The 21,258-nt window shown below is 47.5% G+C and overlaps 1 protein-coding gene across 1 annotated transcript in view; it reads left to right on the top strand.

Annotated features, from left to right (window-relative positions):
- Nucleotides 1-21,258, top strand: part of LOC307073270 (neurobeachin-like) — a gene marked incomplete at both ends in the record, with an annotated part of 171,819 nt that overhangs the window by 136,829 nt on the left and 13,732 nt on the right. The window contains 6 exons of the mRNA XM_079732974.1: nucleotides 39-179; nucleotides 1,963-2,082; nucleotides 6,678-6,830; nucleotides 10,863-11,030; nucleotides 18,028-18,117; nucleotides 19,555-19,732. Coding sequence (XP_079589100.1) covers nucleotides 39-179; nucleotides 1,963-2,082; nucleotides 6,678-6,830; nucleotides 10,863-11,030; nucleotides 18,028-18,117; nucleotides 19,555-19,732 — 850 coding nt within the window. The remainder of the gene's footprint in view (nucleotides 1-38; nucleotides 180-1,962; nucleotides 2,083-6,677; nucleotides 6,831-10,862; nucleotides 11,031-18,027; nucleotides 18,118-19,554; nucleotides 19,733-21,258) is intronic.

The raw sequence follows: 21,258 nt of genomic DNA, 5'->3' as shown, positions 1-21,258 counted from the left end.
TGACTTTCCTCTCATATCTTGCATGGCTTTTCTCTCAGCCTGTGGGGGCCTTGAACCCCAAGCGCGCCGCGTTCTACGCCGAATGCTACGGGGCCTGGGAGGACCACCAGGGGCCAGCCAGCCACTACCGCCACCACTACTCCTCGTCCAGCTCCGTCCAGCGCTGGCTGCTCCGTCTCGTGAGTGACCACGACGTGACCGTCACCATCACTACCCTCACCGTGACTGCCATAACTCCCATGACCATGTCTAGCGTAACTACCATAAATACCATGACTACCATCACCATGACCACCATGACCATGCTTCCAACGTCACTACTCCAAAGTAACTCTGTCTGACTGTATCTGACTGTCTGTCTGAAACAGGCTGCATGTCGACGTAAAGACACCATAGTCATCCATTTATCTATCTACTCAGCGATAAGTTGTTAATTCATTCTTAGGACAAAGACAAATCTTATTATATTTGATAGCGTTTCAGTCATCGTTCTTGATCTAAAGTTTGATTGTATTTATTGTCTTCCACAAAAGCCTATATTGAAACAGAATAAAATGCACTCAGTGATATAAATAATTAAATTGTTCACATTGTGTTCATATACTGAAATGTGACGTGTGTCAGTGCCCGGCTCCAAATCTGGTCGTTAGGCGATCGTTTGGTTTAGCCTGAGAGCTGACACTCAGCTGGAGAGTACAGACCCAGTGCACCTCGGAGTTCTCTGGTCCGCCAGAGCCTGATTGACAGCTGTCAAACACCGTATTGGTACTCCTGTATCACCCGCCAGAGCGACAAACTGGAAGAAGTCATATGACGTCTCAATCGAACCAGAGCGGGACCAACAGGAAGAGACCTAACACACCAGTCACCTGACATATGCGTATTTATTTATTTATGGAAAGGCCCATTGAGATTTGATGATTAATATATTTTCCAAGAGCACTCTTACCCCGACAGGAGGCAGCAGTTCAGTACATTGTGCTACAGACACATTATATTAAGCCATATACATCGAATGAAACACTGTCACAAACATTAGCTGTCAATGGTTTATTAACTTTAGGTGGGTTACATCATTTGATTGATTCCTGGAGCCATGCATTGTAAAGACTTCTGAATAACTTGATCCTCATTCATAATAGTTTGTGGTTGAATACATGTTACCAACCTGATGAGTATAATTTTGATATGAAGGGTTGATTAGAGATCCTTACTTTCAAGAGAAAAGCTCAGTGTAACACAGCTCATTTCAACACTAGAGGGGAAGCAGTGTATCTTGGGAATAATCACCCATCCCCTGCAAAAAAAAACGTTTTTTGTATAAATGAACCTTTCCAATCAGACAGCCGGACCCCCCTGTCACATTCTAAAGTCAGTTTATTATTTTTAAGAAAGTGTGATGAGGGGGGGAAGCAGAGAGGGCGGGAGGGAGGGCAGGAGGGAGATTTCCCCGATGGGAGTTGATTAGCTGTTGTTTCTTTAATTCCTTTCTTCCCTCTAGTGAGTGATTGATCCGTCACAGCCCTCGGTGTGTCCACAACCACATCCCCGCTAACGCAAATACCAGCCAATTAAAGAGCTGGCTGGCTAAGAGCAGGGGAACACTAATTAATTTCCCCCAGGCTTTGGTACAGTAAATGACTCTCCCCACAAAGGGCCCTTTTGTCTGCCACATGAAACGCAAAATCAAAAAAATATCACAACATAGAAACGGCAGGTTTGGATTTTTAATTTCTTTCCTCTGCATTTGAAATGAGGCGGAGGCAAATTAATAGTCAGAGTTCTGAAGGTGGGCCGGGAAATGAGCTGTAGCTAGAGGTTTGGACCTGGACGATGGAAGAATAAATGTATATTTTTTCTCAGACTGTCTCTAAGTGTTTCTCTCTCTCTCTCACTCTCTCTCTCTCTCTCTCTCTCTCTCTCTCTCTCTCCCCTCCCACACTCTCTCTCTACCTCCCTCAGGAGCCCTTCACCACTTTCCTCCTCAGTTCCAACCACAACCGGTTGGACCACCCCGACCGGACCTTCTCCTCCGTGGCCCGGTCCTGGAGGAACTGCCAGAGGGACACCACGGACGTCCAGGTGAGACTGGGGGTTGCAGGATAGTCCTGGGTTGGATCCCCAATGTCCTTATTCTAAACCTGCTTAGGCTCTCTTGAGCTAAGATGCCCTACCCCTACCTACTTCGATACTTTCGAAGTAGGTAGGGGTTACTAGACAACGCGTGTTGCAATGAAGAATAAAAAATTCTCCTAACGTTTACGTTGATATTTTGGTTATTTTTGTTCCTGTTCAATTTGAAGAATTTGATTTTGAAATGCCGCTGCTGCTGCAGGCTAAATACCTCAGACATCCAGGTGAGGCTTGGTAAGAAATTAGGTGGCGGTCAGGATGTTAGATTCCCAGCAGACGGCTCTGGGACCCCCATGTCCACATTCTACCTAGAATACTAGAGCAAGGTGCCCCCTAACCCCTACCTGCTCCTTAAGGACGTGCATCTGAATTCACTGTGAGTCACTTTGGACAAAAGCATCCAATGAATACTAAAGATCCCACAGGACAAAGCTTGAAGCATGGACACATCCATCTACGCAGGGGAACACAAATGACAGAAATACGTTTTGGGATAAAATACTAATGCCAAGAATTAAACATTATCTGCATTCGAAACAAGAGTTGCCTAGTAACCGCTGGAAGGGCTGTTGGTTGGTAAATAAAACAGTGTATCCGAGTCATTATATATTAAAGATGTTGAGAAGAAGAAGCGTATCCACCCCCTGTACATGTTCGCCCGCTCCCCGCTCTCTAAAGCAACGCCGACGTTGAAATATACGCAATGAATTATGAATGCACCGAGCAAACACGAAAGAGCAAAGAGCATCAGAACCCAGCGGGAGCACACAGCTCAGCTCCCAGCACATCTTTAACACAAATCCCATGGAGACAGACAACACTTTTAAAAATAGAACAAGTGTGTGTGCGTGTGTGTGTGTGTGTGTGTGTGTGTGTGTGTGTGTGTGTGTGTGTGTGTGCGTGTGTGTGTGTGTGTGCGTGTGTGTGTGTGCGTGGGCCGTGGGTGTTTGTGTATGGGTGTTTGTGTATGGGTGTATGTGTGTGTGTGTGTGGGGGGGGGGGGTGTGTGTGTCTGTTATGTGTTTGTCAGTGTTTGGTTTGAGTGTGCATTCTTTCTTATGTGGGAGCATCAGTGTGCACGCATGCATATACGGGTGTGTGTTTGTTGTGTGTGAGTATGTTTGCGTGCACGTGTGTCTGTGCGTGTTTGTATGTGTGTGTGCATGCGTGCATGTCTGAGTGAATGTGAACAAAGGGAGAGAGACAGAGCGCCCTCCCTCTCGTGAGGGGAGCAGTCACCCTGGGCTGATTGTCCTCCATTTTGTTCCGTGTGCACAGCGCGCAGCAGGCGAACGCACTGACCTCAAAGTGTCAACCGTCTCCCACACAGCCCTCACCCCTCGCCAGCCCTGCCCCAGGCAATTAATAAAGCATTAATGACAAAAGCTATTTAAAACGTAGTCTCTTATGTACGGACAGAGCTTTTACTTGCCGTGACTTTGGGTTGGGGTAGTGGGTGGGATGGGGGGGGGGTGAGAGTTGAATGTCTCTCTAGCCAGCCAAATAATCAATGCCACCATGTTAACACATCCACCCTGCCTAGAACCACGTGTACGACCGTGTGTGCGTGTGTCTCGACAGCCGTGGAAGGGCTGTGCTGCTGTTGCCGTGAAGGATGAGGGGGTTCTTCTGTTGTGGAACATTGTACTCGTTTTTGCTACTCTAGTTTTGCGAGTGGTGTTTTATTATGTATTAGAGACAGATCCGTCGGTACGCAGGAGCTCGCCCTGTTACCCATGATGCAGCAGTCGCAAATGGTGTAGCTGGCTGGGAAATAGCTTCGATTAATAACAGGAAATTAATCATTTCATGGAAATCTCTCATTGCCTTTTTATCTAAATCGTTGATAAATAGGGAGCATGTTTTGACTATAACTAGAGTAACTAGTAGTTAGGGTAGTACTATAGGTTTACCCTCTTGGTCTTTCCTCATGCAAGTTGTGCGAGAGTGCACGTGGCGGGGGGGGGTAGTGAGGTTGCTGATCAGGAAGTATCTTGTCTGCTTGCGAGAGCATTTCCCTTTACTGACACTTGGCTCCTGGAGCGTAACCACGACAACATCAGGGGCCCATGCCAGGGGCCCTGATTGGGATGACCTCTGCAAAGAGCAAGTCAAATGGGGCCCCACCACCCCTGACCCCTGACCCCTTCTTGTTCCTCACCCACATGCACCCCCTTGCCCCCTCCATTACTCACTCACTCCGTCACCCTTCTCACCCTCCTCACTCCAGTAACTCTCAGTGTTCAATGTACTATTTTGTTAGTTCTGTTATCCACCCCACTCACCCTCTCACACCACAGTGGCCCACCCACTCGAACCCTCACCCTCTCTTGCTTTGAATGTTATTTTACGCTTTCTATTTGATTTAATAAGTATTCAATTCTAAATTATTTATAGTTATAGTATAGCGCAACCTCTCATAACTCCCTCACCCACTCACCCACTCACCCCCTCACTCCCTCAGTCTCTCCCCCAACTCCAAAACATGACCCAGCCTTCATTAGTGTGAACCAATTCCTGAGTTCTGCCAGTGTGTGAAGTGGGTGAATGTGTGCATTGTGTGTTGATTCACTCACACACGCACATGCACACGCACACACACACACACACACACACACACACACACACACACACACACACACACACACACACACACACACACACACACACACACACACACACACACACACAAATACACACATACTGTTCAAATTCCTCTACAAACATCACAAACACACCACAAGCACCTTCATAGCATGAGTCATGGTGACAAGCGGTATAGGATATATAAGGCTATGCTAGCGTGATTGACTTGTTAGCTTATTAGTTTCCTGTTAATACATGAATTCAGGCTAGGCTAGGCTAGTGTGATTGACTTGTTAGCCTATTAGAATCCAGTTTCAGAATGAAGGGAGGCTAGGCTAGAGTGATTGACTTGTTAGCCTTAGCATGCTACTAGAGGATGAATTGAGGCTAGGCTAGTGTGATTGACTTGTTAGCCTATTACCATGCTGTTAGAGGATGAATGGTCGCCGGGGGAGCTGGCCCTGAGATGCAGAGCTGGCAGCTTTAATGGCTGCCCCGTGAGTTACTGCAGGAAACACCCAAAAATACACACACAGGGGAGAAGTGTGTATGTGTGTGTGCCTGTTCGTCTGTGTGTATGGGCATGAGGAAAAGAGGGAGTGAGATGTAAAGAGAGAAAGTGTGTGTGAGAGAGAGAGAGAGAGAGAGAGAGAGAGAGAGAGAGAGAGAGAGTTTGAATAACAGTGAGAGAAGATGTGACCAATAGCAGAGGGTGGCCCTTAACCCTGCCCCCCCCCCCCCCCCCATGCTATTAAACACACTGAGTACTGAACTGCATTCATCTCCCTTCATAAAACTCACCTCATACTAGAACCTGACGTATTCTTGGGCCTCTTTCGGGGCTCACTAGGAGCCTCACACAGACGTCAACATGAGGATTGTTTAGGAAGTGTGTAGGTGAGAGGAGAGAGGAGGAGGGAGAGGGCAGAGAGAAGAGGAGAGATGAGAGGGAAGAGGAGGAGAGGAGATGGGAGATGAGGAAAGAGAGAGGACAGAGAGAAGAGAGATGGAAGGAGATGAGAGGAGGGGAGAGAAGAGGAGAGGAGAGAGGATAGAGGAAGTAAGAGCGATGGACAGAGGAGACAGGGTAGACAGAGGAGGACGCAGATAAGAGGCAAAGGGAGGAGGATCAGAGACTTTTCATTTTTGATCCCTGGGTGATGGAAGGCTTTTTTGTCGCCAACACAATCACACTGGATTAATTACCTTACCGAACCCATCAGATCCCCCCCACCCACCCCTACACACACACACACACACACACACACACACACACACACACACACACACACACACACACACACACACACACACACACACACACACACACACACACACACACACACACACACACACACAGACACCCACAAATGCACATCCACACCAGACTGGTCCACACGGGCTAACACCTATCACCTCCTCCTACCACCTCCTTCCAGCTGGCTGGTGTGTTTGGGTCTCTTCCCCCCTGATATCTCACCTCCTCCAGGGAGTAAACAAACCCTCTCTTGTTTTTACTCTCAATTTCCTCTGGCTCTCTCATGGCTGTTTGTATTGGGAATCCAATGTGGAGCCATCACTCACCAGCATAAACCCACACCTGTGTCTGTCTGACTGGCTGTCCATATATCTATTTATCTTTCTGTCTATCTTTCTGTCCATTTATCTATCTATCTTTCTGTCTATCTATCAGTCCATCTGTCTATCCATCCGTCTGTCTGTCTGTCTGTCTGTCTGTTTGTCTGTCTGTCTGTCCGTCTGTCAGCATTCCCTTTTCTCTTTCATCTCTATTAATATTTCACTATGTCTATCTATCTATCTTGCAATCAATATCTCCCTATCTGTCTTTTTTATCTTTGTATAGCTATCTGACCTTATATTTAACTATCTCTCTCTCTATCTCCCTCTCTCTCTCTCTCCCTCTCTCTCTCTCTCTCTCTCTCTCTCTCTCCATCCAGGAGTTGATTCCAGAGTTTTTCTATCTCCCTGAGATGTTTGTGAGCAGTAATGCCTGCCCGCTGGGCCTGCTGGAAGGGGTTGCGGTGGTCGGTGACGTGGAGCTGCCCCCTTGGGCCAAAACACCAGAGGACTTCGTCAGGATCAACAGGATGGTAAGGAGACATCCAGCACCCAAAGGCCCTGATGTACCTAACACGAAAATGCTCTCAAGCACATAAAAAACTCCCATTTTGCAACCAAAACAAAACACCACATTTGGATCCTATTGGCACTTTGTCAAAATAGTCAAACTTTTCGAACACACTCCCCCAATACAACTGCAATTGGTCAACAATACCACGTGAATGATTAAGACAGTATCTGGTATCGTAGATATTTGGTATCTGAAACAATAGTTGCAGATACCAAATATCGTCTTAAGTACCACTATTGTGTGTTTGACCCCTACCTGATCCTCCAAGGATTTGGGAAGTTTGGTAACATTTTTGACATTGTCTATGTCCAGATGTAACACAGCTATGATTTTGGTTCATTTCACCTCGTCTCGCGGTTCAAAATAAAACTCAGAATGAGCACATGCTACCTATAATGCAGAAATTATCGTCGCAACTGTTTTGGAATGTGCCCATACACTTGCACACTTGCACAAAGCATCCCTCTGAATGTGAAATGTTAAATATTAGCTTAAAGTAACTTTTCATTTGTAGTTCTTATTATATTAGTTTAAAGACAATTGTAAGGGTCTTAAAGGGATATTTTTTCATTGCGTCTTGTAGAAATTAAACACACAAACACACACGCACACACACACACACACACACAGACACACACACACACACACACACATTGGAAAATCGAGTGTGCTGTTCAATGCTAACCGCACTGGGAGTGTGGTGATGTCATCACAGAGCGGAAGGAGGAAGTCAGTGCTCTAATGTTACCTCTAAGCCACTCATCCATCATCATTTAGGACTGTGTGTGTGTGTGTGTGTGTGTGTGTGTGTGTGTGTTTGGTTGCGTTGTGTGTGTGTGTGTGTGTGTGTGTATGTGCCGCCTGTTGTAACTGCCATCGTTAATGCAGTAGAGTCTGTGCAGTATTTTGTACACTTGTAATGCAGGCTGTGCTAAAAACAGCCTTTAAACATGCTCTGCACAGAGGCAGCCCCTATAAACAATGGCAGCTCACAATACCTTGAATCCTTGAATCCAGCCCTTCTGTCAATCCCAGATATTGCCAGCAAATCTCACCGGCGGCCATTTTACAAGCAAAACATTTTTCGTTTAATCGAATGTGTCATTTAATTTGGGAATTCAACTAAAGCATTTGCTTTGTGTGTTTGTGTGCGCATGTTTTTTTTTTTGTGTGTGTGTGTGTGTGTGTGTGTGTTTGCATGTGTGTGTTACTGGGCTCTCCCACACTCTACTCGGCTCTTCAAACAGACATTGCGCTAGGTTAACCAACCAGTGCCCCTTCTATCCAAAATCCAGTATATAAATAATGAAACAATAATTTCAACTAAAGAAAAATCAAGGAGGTTGACATCTTAAAAGGGCCTTTCTACGCTCTCACGGTTTTTTGAAAATACGAAATGATGTGCATCCTGAATATTTGAGTTGATATCCAATACATACTTTGAATTGTGTCACATAAGCCTATGCATATAACAGCAGTGACTTATTAATACTGAAAGTGATTTCTAATGGGTGGTACTGAAGATGGTTTCCCTGAATCAGGATCAGGGAAAACCCACAGGTATACCAGCTGAAAATATTGTGATTAAGCGTATCAGATCATGCATCCAATATATTGTGGCGAGCAGCACGGGAAGGACGAGACGGGAGCCCAGGTTGAACAATTATGCAGTTCCGTGCCCCATACACCGCACGACTACGGACTGCCTTTATTAACGAACCAAACGTAACAGAAACACGGGACACCTGACCAACACACACAACACTCTCACTAATGGTCCCGATCACACTACACATCACACAACAATGGAACAACACACAATTAACACACATCATCCCGAGAAATTAGCCCCAACAACAGAACAAATCAACAAAACCCCCTTTGTCAACTGACTACCCCAACTCCCAGAATCCCCGCGGCTCCGGAACATGGCGCCCACACCCGTGGTCGCCACAATATATACCACTCGTATTTGTTTTGTATTGTTGGTTGTATCCATACAATACCTCCTAATCATCGTCACCAAACATGTAGTTTGGTGTGGTTGTCATTGTGGTTCCAGATTGTGGCTCCAGGGAGCTGGTCTTTGGTGGGGCTACCGATGGGAGGGGAGTTGGGGGTGGGAGGTGAAGAGGAGGAGGAGGAGGAGGAGGAGGAGGAGGGGAGAGTCTGGGAACAAACCACTGACCTTTCCATCAGGAAGTGCTGTGGAGGATGGAGGTGACCTTTCTCTGGGCTCCACCTGTACCACCTCCTCCTCCACCCACGCCAGCCCGGCCTCGACTGACTGCTGCTCCGGCCCGGGGCATGGGGAGAGAGCGGGGAGGATGGGGGAGGGGGAGGGGGGAGTAGCTTGTACCAGCTACAAGCACAGAGAGCAATAGGTTGATGATAGAACACACAGTGGCTGTGTTATTCATGCTAACCTCAAGGGGTTAAGGGATGGCAATACAGTATCTCCTGTTGTGGTTTGTATTGCAGTTTGTTTGCTTAGTCATTTCCTTTAATTTGATATGCTAGTTTTGTATATGGTATGTGGTGTAGTATTTTGTATTTTATCATTTAGATTTGAGTTTAGTGTTGATAATAATATGTGCTATTGTACTGTTTTTCAAATAGTATTGACTATTTCATTTAAAATATTATAGTATTGTAGATAATAGTTATATTTTAGTATCGCGATTAAAGTATTTTATAGTACAGTAGTTCAGGTATATTATTTTCTATACTATTTTGTATAGTATGTTGTATACTATTCTTATGGTGGAGTATTGTTATAACTGAGCCTTAAGCCTGTTTGTCTTTCTTTTGTTCTCCTCTCTCTCTCTCTCTCTCTCTCTCTCTCTCTCTCTCTCTCTCTCTCTCTCTCTCTCTCTCTCTCTCTCTCTCACCCCTACTCACTTCCTCTTTGCCTCCTCCTCTGGCTGCCTTTCTCACCCTCTCCCCCCTCCTGTCACACTCCTCTCCCCCTCCTCTCTTGCTCTCCCTCCCTCCCTCCCTCCCTCCCACACTTCCCCCCTCTTCCCATCTTTGCATGTGCCACTTTCTATTGCTGTGACATGCCCTGGGGCCAGTGCTGGATCTGGCTAGCTACGTTTTTAGTCTCCAGCTAGCTTGCGTTCCATCTAGCTCTGTCTTTATCTAGCTCCATCTCTTGTTATCGCCGTCTCTATCCACCTCTGTCTATGACTAGCTGTTTTTTTCTCAGACAAGCTATGTCCTTGGCTAGCACTGACACTATCTCACTTACTCGGTCGTTGACCATCTCTTTCCCCAGCTAGCTTGGGCTCCAGCTAGCTCTGTTTTGTGCTGCTGCTGGCAAGCTATGCCCCTGGCCAACTAGCTCTGTCTCTGGCAAGCTCAATCTCCAGCTAGCTAGCTAGCTCCAAATCCTGCGAGCTGTTGTTCCCTAACTCTGTCTCTATCTAGCTTAGTCTCTCGCTAGCTCAGTCCTGCCTGCTCTGTTGGTAATGGTGGTTGACCTTAGACCACGGTGCACTACAGAACGCAACACTGCCTACAGGAGGGATCCATACTGGATACTGTTGTATTGTTTGTCCAACCTTATTCAAACATCACATAACATCCAGTGTTTCATAACTCTTTCACATAAAGGGCACCTAGTTTAGCATCAGGTGGGCAGATTTTTAGTCATTACAAGCGATTTCTAAATATATCTACCTCTGACATTACAGATGTCCACCCATCTGAGTGTCCATCCAGATGAATGATAGTAAGCCTTTGAGTGAAGTGTCCCTATATTAACTATCCAACACCTACTAGCTTCTAAATGACCTGTGTCTTTATTCACATTATTTACGATGCACTTTTTTTATTTCAATTTTAGTTGCTGTAAAGTGTCTTTGAGCACCTTGAAAAGCACAATACACATAAAACATATTTTTATTTTGACTAATCATTACTTAACCCCGAACCACCGGGGGATGCCTCCCCTCTCCTGGCCCCTGATTGGCTGGTTCTGCGTCCTCAGGCTCTGGAGAGCGACTCTGTTTCGTGCCAGCTGCATCAGTGGGTGGACCTGGTGTTCGGCTACAAGCAGCGGGGCCCGGAGGCTGCCAGGGCCCTCAACCTCTTCCACCACCTCTCCTACCAGGGCTCCGTTGCCCTGGATACCATCAACGACCCCACACTCAGAGAGGTGAGCCAGGCACACACGCAGACATACTCACATGAACACACACACTCAGACACACTCACATGCATGTAGAAATGCACATACACAAACACACACACACACACACACACACACGCAACATACAGATGCATGAAGACACATACTTGCATGCACACTGACATACACATGTACTCAGTAACACACGGACACACTTACTTACATGTGCGCGCACACACAAAGACACTCACAAACTCACATGTCTGCACACAGACACACACTGTCCCACATGCACACACGTTACTATGGAGACCAAGCCCCGCCCTCTCGCCTACTTCCTCTCTCTCCTTGCTCTCTCTTGCTCTCTCTCTAGGCATGTACTAGTGGAGCACAACAGTGTCTTGTGTCACGCGACTGTCAATCACAGATTATGTCATGTGAACTGACCTGGTGGGGAAAAGGGGGAGGGGCTTGCATGCTGACACATAGCACTTGAGGGCTGTGATTGGTCATTGGTTTGGAGATGGCCTGAGGAGCTAAATAACTCTGTCTCTGTCTGGCTGAAGATATAGATCTTCAAACAGCTGTCCATGTCAAACATCATGTGCTGGCCAAGTTGGGGTTCCCACGCAGCTTGAAAAAAAGTTGGTTTCCAGGCATGTCAAACAACAGGACAATTACAAAACGCATAAAATATCCTGTGTCCTGCAAAATCGACCAAAATATTTATTTTAAATAAGTAATCACTTTTCACCGCGACAACTGTGGCATGCAGGAACGTATCTGCCTTTCTGATGCCATCAATGACACCACATGGAACTATGATTCTTTTAGAACATACTTGGCCTTAGGTTAGCCTTAGGTTAGCCCATCAGATGGAAGCTGGCTGGGCGAGACTTGCTGGCCTCCTGTATAGGGTTGGGTTGGAGTGGATAGCGTGTCCTGTGAAACCCTTTGAGACTATTACTGTGATTAAGGGATATACTAATAAAATGGACTCAGGTGCCATACCGAAAATTCCTAGTGGATGATATAAACCGAGACGACCATGCTATGGGAAAAATGTCCTGGACAATTCCTGGAAAATGATGAGCCAAAAATAGTGTAATTAATGGTAATGGGTCATGTTGTCCCTGCCTTCCGATGTCACTTCCCTTTCTCCCAGAGATCAATACAGTGGCCCCGCGATCTTTGATCAATCACTGTGGGGGGGTCACTTAATCAATAGCTGTGGGAGTGGATCCCCTTGTTCCCACCTAATTAATTGAATGTCTATTAGCTGGTGCGCTGGCCGGTACCGCCGCAGCAGCAACATGCGAACGGCTTAATTGCGTTCGCTGGGGAAGAGGAGGGGGGAGGAGCAGCTGGCCTCCATTGTGGCTCTTCTGGAGAGTCAGCTTCCTCTCTCCCTGTGATATCCACCATCTGCTGCCGGCAAAACAACTCATTTATATACTGTCACTTCCTGGGGCGCCTGGATCCATCAAGTGACCACTATGCAAATCACCTGCAACTCGAACTGGGACGATCTAATTATCAAACGATGTGGAGGGAAGAGAGAGATGGAGAGAGAGATGGACAGTCCGAGAGAAAGAGAGGGAGAGAGAGTCTTAGAGTGAGATGGAGAGAGGGTTAGAGGAAGAGAGAGAGGGAGAGGGAGAGAGAGAGGCTTTTTCAAGATTGTACACAATATTTCAGACAATGGAGAGTTCATTTGTCTGTTGTGTTGTTGGAGGACTCTGAAGGAGGGAGTGGGAGTTGGTTTGGCTGCCTGCCTGCCTGTCGTGAGCTGACAGAGATATTAGCTAGCTGCTACCCACAGTCTCTAATTGAGGCGGCAAGTCACCGTCCTGACATGGGAACGGCTCTTTTCCTCTCTCTATGGCTGGAGAAATGATGCTTATGCTAATGAGGAGAGCTCATAGGACCCGGGTGTGAAGAAAGCTAATTAAGATGAGCCGTCGCAGCGAAGGGACTTTCACAAGTATTCAGAGTTCACTTCACTTCCCCTCCGTTCAATTCTGTTTCAGTTATTTTGTTGCGTTTTGTTCATTTTAATACCTGAACCATAGTAGTACAGACACCTTACACATTTTGTTGCAAATTTTACACATGCATGTTGGATTGTGCACCTTGATAATGCTAAGAATAAGGGTTGATTATTTGGTATTATAGTACTTTATTTGAATTATATTATATTAGGCTATATTTAATTTAAAAGTTATGCTTTTTTTGTAGAGATTGTTGCATAGATGTTTCTAGAAGGCTTTCTGATGGCACTCGGAGATGTCGTTCTGGAGATACCTAGGCGTTGGATGTTCTATTAAGGTTCAATGCAAAGATTGCCATCGATAATAGGAGCGATTCTGTTGATGCTACCAGAAGATGTTCCATATACACTTATTCTGCCCATTTGCACTTCTAGAATTTGTTCCTCATATACTTCTAGAAGGTTTTCTGTCCATATGCACTTCTAGAATATGTTGTGTGTATACTTCCAGAAGGCATTTTGTACGTTGATATGTCTAGAAGGTTGTTCTTTGCTAGCGCATACCAGATTTTTCCCAAGCCAATGAAACCTTGAAGCCAACAACAACTGCTCTAATTGCTTCCTTGATTCAACGGCTGCTTGGCTTGGTATACGTTTAAACCTGCCAACCTTTCCTTTATGCAAGTCCTTACATATTCAATGCACACCATCTTCGGTACCCTCCTTTTCTGTGTCGAAGGTGACAGTCAAGTTAGAGACATCTCATCGGTGGAGACGTCCTGATCTTTGCACACAAACAGTAGTTCAGATGTCCGCCTCAGAACCGTCAATCAGAGCAGCCGCCCTGGGCGAGAAAAGGAGAGGATTAAAAAGCAATCCAGAAACGCTCATCTCTGACAAATTACTATTGGCATGTCGAGAATGGCCTCTACAAATGTGGTCATTCCAACAACACACTTACGACACGATTAACCCAGACAGACTTTAGAGGAATTTAGATTGTATTTCATTCTTGATGGAACGATTTCAAAATAAGGGTGTATTTGCATGTATGTGTTTGTGTGAGTTTGTGAATGCATGTGCCCGTGTGTGTATCTATCTGTATATGCACGTTTGCATGTGTTTTTGTGTGTGTTCATCTGTGTTCACGAATGTGTGTGTGTGTGTGATTACCGTGTGCACATGCGTTCCTGTGTTTAATCGTTATTCTTGGTCACATTCCGTGTGCTCAGCGACACGCAGCTCATGCTCCTATGCTGTGTCCGCGGGCGGTGTGCCTGACGGAGGGTGTAGCCGTGGATCTGCGTGTCGTCCCCCCCTCCAGACCCCAGACCTCTGGGTGGGGTGGGGTCGGGTTCAGGACCGACTCCCCCCACCCTACCAACACTAGTCAGGCCTGGGGTCGGAGAAGTGGGGGGGGGGGCAAGAGCCATGTCTGCATCCTGTCTGACATCATTGTTTACTGTCTGGCTCGCATGAACGCACACAGGGCGAGGTGTTTGGGGATGTGTGTGTGTTGTTTTATTGTGTGTGTGTGTATTTGCATTTGTTGCTGTATGACGGACGATATTGGGGTGTTTGGTGTGTTACAGTGTATGATTTTTTTTGTGTGTGCGTGTGTGCAAACAACTGTGTGTGTGACCAGAATGTCACCTTACCTGTTTGGCAGCACCAAGACGCTGCACCCGTTCACCTCTGAAACGCCTTCTGTTGAAGTCAAGAGGTCAACGCACACACACACACACGTGTACACACACGTGCACACAAACACTTTCACACGCGTTGTCTTATGATGGATGTTCACCCCAGCTGGATAGTTATTGCTTGGGTAGTGGAGGTGTTGGAGGTGAGGTGGTGGAGGTGAGTTGTCTTGGTGGCGTAGGAAAGGGGTGGAGGAGTTAGGGAGCAGGTGCCTAAAGCCCCTAAGTGCTCCTTATCAGGTGAGGAGTAGAATCTGCAGTAGTAGTGTACTAGTGCAGGGAGCGGTAACTGTGAGCAGGGAGATGAGAGGATGGAGATGTGAGGGGAGATGTGAGGGTAACAGATTTAGGCGGAGCTGTGAAGTGGGAGGGATGTGAGGACGGAGATGTGAGGGGGAGAGATGTGAGGGGAATATGTGAGGGGGAGATGGAAGCGGGAGAGATGTGAGGGGAAGCGATTTCTGGGGAGATGTGAGGGGAGATGGAAGGGGGAGATACAGTCTCTCTGTGATCTGACAGGGCATTAGCTCAGCAGGGGGCTGCACCGCGGCTGGTCAGACGAAGCATGCACTGGGGTTAACCTTCACCCACTCCCCCCTTTCTAACACAGCCTCACCCCTACAGCCTCAGTACCCCTACATGCATGCTGACACACATATATACACAGACGCCGAACCCGCCACGCACGCACGCACGCAGACACACACACACACACACACACACACACACATAAACACATACACACAGACGCACACACACACACACACACACACACATGCGCAACCTCTCTCGTCATGTGAAACTGTTTTTCGTAACGCTTCTCTAAGTGTCCATTGCCGAGTACCTTCATGGCTGACCGGCTGGGAGAGGTGATTATTTTTCTACGGATATGGTTTCACGGGGAAGGCTGATCCTGGTTACTGGGGTGATGGTTTCCAGGACGATGGTTCCCGGCGGTTATGGTTTCCACATCAATTATCGCTATGGTGAAAGTTATGGCGGCAATGTTGTGCACATTGATGGTATCCACAGTGAAGGCTACCATGGTAATGATCTGTGGTGAGAGTTACCACGTTGACCAGCCTTTCCACGGTGATGGTTTCCACATGGCCCCGGCTATAGTCCGTGTGATGTGGCGTTAAATATCCCCGCGACCAACTCCATGACCCCCTGGCCGACCTCGAAACAGCTCTGATGTCACTTATTACCTGACGGACTGAGTCACCCCTAATGGCTGCCAGACTTCCCCCACCTCCCTACACGCCCCCCTCACACCCCTGACTTCAGGAGGTGGCCAGCGAGTGGTGGGAGTGTTGGGGGGTGTGTGTGTGTGTGTGTGTGTGTGTGTGTGTGTGTGTGTGTGTGTGTGTGTGTGTGTGTGTGTGTGTGTGTGTGTGTGTGTGTGTGTGTGTGTGTGTGTGTGTGTGTGTGTGTGTGTGTGTGTGTGTGTGCAGGTGGTCTGTCCTGGTTCAGCACCACCTCCACTCTGGGGATCATGTGGCCGCGTGGCAGCAGCTCTGACACTAAGTGGTGTACCGGCAGAGGAACATTACAGCCAGCTGGCTGTATAGGTAGACAACCAGCCGGTCAGTCAGTGAGTCAGGCAGTTAGTCAGACATACAGAGAGGCAGTCAGCCAGCCAGCCAGCTAGTCAGACAAACAGTCATCTATTCAGACACGTAGCTGGTCGATCAGCCAGCCAAATAGCCGGTCAGACAAATGCTCAGCCAATCAGTCCGTCAAATAGCCAGCTAGTCTACCAGTTAGCCATCCGTCCAGAGGGACAGCCAACCAGAGGGACAGCCGGTTGTTCAGGGGCTGACTGATGTGAGTTCCTTTGAGCAAGGTGGCGTTGACAGACAGCTACAAGCTCCTCTCAGCTGGTGGAAGTGGCTCCAACCCCATCCATCACATCTACACACCCAGCCAGGCTCAGCAGCACCTCCTCCTCCTCATCTTTCTTTCTATCATTCCCTGTCCTTCTCTCAACCTTTCACTGTCTTTCTGTCTCATTCAACCTCTCTGTCTCTCTCTCTCGCTCTCTCTCTGTAGGCCGCTCATGTTTTCTCTCGCCCCCACTCTTCACCGCTCTCTCACCTTCCCTCTCTCTCTGCATTTCTCTATCTCTCTCTCTCTCTCTCTCTCTCTCTCTCTCCCTTTTTCCTCATCAGGGAAAGGTGTCTCGGGATTGTCCCTAAAAATGATTGCCAAATAAATATTATTTTGAGTAAAAGTTGAATCTGTCAATTTATGAGCTTATATATAAATGATTCAATTATCGATGGATATTATGACTTGTGTCATCCATCATGTGGCCCAACTCACCCCTCTCCTCTGAGCCAATCACATCTTCCGTGTCATTTTAAAAACCACCGTGACATCTCAGCCATGAACCGTCTTTAACACTCTGTACTTTGTTGTGCCTCTACCGTTGTGTACACACACACACACACACACACAACAGCACTTTGTTGTGCATCTACCTTTATGCATTCTGTATCCGTGCCTGCATGAGTGCATGCATGATCGATCAGGTGCGTATGTGCATGCACGTGTGTGTGTGTGTGTGTGTGTGTGACTCCTCTGCACGCGTGCACGTTTGCCCCCTTTGTGTCAGACACAATAGCATGCGAGTGCGGACCCCGGTTGCCGGGGTCTTAGCGGCCCGTCGTCCCAGGTTAGTGTCTCAGCGTTCAGAGGCCCCTGAGTTCCACAGGGCCCTTCCCCTCCCCTGCCTCCCCTCCGCCCAATCCCCCACCCTCCTCCCCTGCTCTGGGAGATGGGAATGGTTAACTGAAGCACATTAAGGGCCTGTCTCCCCCAGACTAACACTCAGATGACTCCGCAGCCCGCTAACTCCCTCCCTCCCACCCCCCGCTCCTCCCTTCTCTATCCCCTCTTCCCCCTCTCCCACTCTGAGTTAGGATTTGCCTGTCAAGTAGCGCATTGACCCATCATTGTGACGTATATTGATTCTGACAGAAATCTCCGCCCTCCCTCTCTCCCTTCTTTCTCTCTCTTTCTCTCTACCCCCTCTTCACTTTCTCATTTTCTATCTCTTTATTCCTCCCTCTTCCTCTCTCTCTCACGTCTATACTGTTCTTTTACTGTACTTGTACTGTACTCTTCCTGTTTTTGTTTTGAGTTCCTCTGCCTTTTATTAAAAATCTATCTCTCTTTCGCATAGTACATTCAAATTTACAAAAAGCACAAGGCACAAAAAGTGACATCATGCACAAAAATAAATCTATCTCCTTCTCTCTGTCTCTCTGTCTCTCTCTCTCTCTCTCTCTTCACTCTCTCTCTGTCTATATTGACCCCTCTCTCCCTACAGGCAGCGATATCCCAGGTCCAATGCGGGGGACAGACTCCCTCCCAGCTCCTCATTGAGCCCCACCCCCCTCGGAGCTCCGCCATGCACCTGGTGAGGCTGCTTGGCATTCTGGGAAGAAACAAACCTCAAACCTTACGCACGGGAACACACTGTCTAATTGTCCCTTTGGTTTGTGTTTGTGTCTATTAGGGTGTGTATGTGTGGGTGGATGAGTGTGTGTGTGTGTGTGTGTGTGTGTGTGTGTGTGTGTGTCTGCTTGTCTTCGGGTGTGTGTGTGTGTGTGTGTGTGTGTGTGGGTGATTTCAGCGGTTCGTGACTTTGACATGTATGTGTATGTGTGTTAGTGTGTGGTTTTGTGACTGTGTATGTGTATGTGTGAGCGATTCTGTGTGTGTGTGTGTGTGTGTGTGTGTGTGTGTGTGTGTGTGTGTGTGTGTGTGTGTGTGTGTGTGTGTGTGCAACCACACAGATTGGTAGAGAAAGAGTGAGACAGACGCATAATGCTGCCTACTTGTTCTACCTCTACTATACTAGTAGTTATTTAGTGAGGTGTAGAGGGTACAGTGCCCCCTGTTGGTCAATTCTCTATTGGCCTCCTCTGGTCTAATCCCTGTAATGACCAGCTTAGCCCTCGTGATCTATATAGCTTGTTCTCTCTCTCTCTCTTTCTCCTCTCTCCTCTTTCTCTCTCTCCTCTTTTTCTCTATCTTCTATCTCTCTTTCTGTCCCTCCCTCCTCTCTCTCCCTCCTCTCTCTCTCTTGTACAATATTTTGCGCTCTCTCTCTCTCTCTCTCTCTCTGTCTAAGTCTCTCACTCCTGCTCTAGGGTTAGAGAGAAGCTATGAAAGGCATGTGTTTAGTGAGCGTTCTTGTGTAGTAATACTCTAGATGTGAGCAGGGTTACAACCTCAGATCCCTCCGCCTCCTCCATCATGGTCATACGGAGCTGGGAAATTGATCAAATAACCCATAAAATATGTAAATATTGGGATATTAGACTCATTTTTTTCTGGCATAAGGATGTTTCAGATTCTGTTAGTCTGCATTCCAGTCCATTGAGTTTTGAGTGAAGACTGAATGAGCCACTATCCATAATTTCCTCAGCTCTCTTATCTGCAATAAATGCAATGTCATAATGTATTGTACTGTACAGTATTTTGTCAACACCCTCCTCCCTCCTCCTACTCTTCATCCTCATCTCACCTCATCCATGTCTTTCTCCTCTCTTCTCCCCATCTTCTCTTCATCCGTCTCTCTTCATTAACCTCTTTCTCTCCTCATCCTCCTCCTCCTCTTCTCTTCGTCGCCATGTCCACCCTCTTCTCCCCCTCCTCATCCCCTCTCTCTTCTCCTCCTCCTCTTCTCCTCATCTCCCTGTCTACCCACCCCTCCCCCTCCCGATCCTCTCCCCATCCCCTCTCTCTCTTCTCCTCCTCTCCTCTCTTCATCATCCTCCTCCTCCCTCTCTCTCCTCTCCCGCCTCATCCTCCCCTTCTCCCCCTCCCTCACTTCCTCCTCTTCGGGTAGAGTCCGCTGATGTTTAAGGACCAGCTCCAGCAGGACGTCATCATGGTGCTCAAGTTTCCGTCCAACTCTCCGGTGACGCATGTGGCCGCCAACACGCTGCCGCACCTGGCCACGCCCGCCGTGGTCACAGTCACCTGCAGCCGCGTCTTCGCTGTCAACCGCTGGCACAACACCGCCGGTGAGCCGTCCACGGCCGTTTATACTGCGATGATCTCACATGTATATGACCTAACGTGCTAACAAGGGATGAATATGTTAACAAACTCACGCACGCTTACGCACTCAAATGTCCAACCATTGGTGTTACACCGCTGGGGAGCCCCTAGCTGTGAGTTTGTGTGCCACTCTAATACCGCTAGCATGCTGTCATTGTCCCACACACTGATATGCATGCCGCAAGACTCCAGCATGCTAACCTGTTTATGCGTAAAAAATGCTAACAAGAGGCTTATGGCGTTGGAATTGCACAATCGGACACAAACGAACATGCTAATGTGTGCCATGCTAACAAACTCAAATGATAACATGCTGATGTATTAACATGCTAACAACAGGCCAAACACACGTCACACCTGCACGCTCCCAAAGTAGGCAACATGCGAAGTCCAACAGCACACTGACTGACCTGGTTCTCTTGGTGACATCATGGCGTTTCACACATCACATGTGCTACCTGCCAGAGCAGCGGGCCGCTGTTGGAAGAAATAACAAAACTCAAGCCACTGCACGGTGTTGCCTACAGCCGCTAATAGAGCTGTAGCGTGTGGGCTAGTGGCTCCCAGGTACGCTAGCTGTGAGTGCTTCCACATGTTGACTCACTGCCATGTGTGAACAATATATCCCCCCCCCCCCCCCCCGCCTCCTTTCCCCTCTGCACCAGCTCACCTCAGGATCACAAGGTCAGACCAATGGTTACTGGGAAATTAGGCCGTGGCTGCACCACATTCTCCTCACACTTCCCCATCTGTCACCGTGGAAACGTACGGGGCGTGGGACCAAAGAGCCGTCTCTCTCTTTCTCTGACGCTAATGATTGCAGCTGCGCTCCATCTCAGCTCTGCTGCTGAGGTAGAGAGATATGTGGGCTAGGTGTTCACGGTAATGGTGTGAAAAATAACACTGGACGTATATATTCTCCAACACATAGCAGGGGGCCCCTTACGCTTGGTCAAGGGCCAACGCAAGACTTGGCTAGGGGCCGACACAAGGGCCACTACGATGCGCTAGGATAAGTTTAGGCCCACAACTTTAAATTAGAGTCTCATGGCAGACAAGCTCAAACCAAGGTGAACGGTTGTTTCAGCTTCTCTCGCTTCATATGTTTCGACAAGGATATCTGTAACTGCATGATTAATTGTATTCATGATATATAATAATAGAATAATACTGTATATGTTTTTAAGATTATTAAGCTGAAGTCTGATTTGTGAGACTTGGGTCAGGCCAACTGTAGACTTGGGCCCCCAGTGTTGGTCAGGTCCAACATATGGCTCAACCCCCTTAAATGATTAAGTTAGTGCCTACGCATCACTTAGGCTCCTTCATGTACAATGATATACATTGGAGATTGTGTAGCCACGCCAGTGTGCGCTTGTATCTGTGTGTGTGTGTGTGTGTCTGTGTGTGTGTGTGTGTGTGTGTGTGTGTGTGTGTGTGTGTGTGTGTGTGTGTTTGTGTTTGTTTGTGTGTCTGAAGTTATGCGTGT

Source organism: Pollachius pollachius, assembly GCF_949987615.1.
Source record: "Pollachius pollachius genome assembly, chromosome: 3".
Classification (NCBI taxonomy): Eukaryota; Metazoa; Chordata; class Actinopteri; order Gadiformes; family Gadidae; genus Pollachius; species Pollachius pollachius.
Note: the sequence above shows the minus strand (reverse complement) of the source record. Positions and strands in the feature narration are given on the sequence as shown.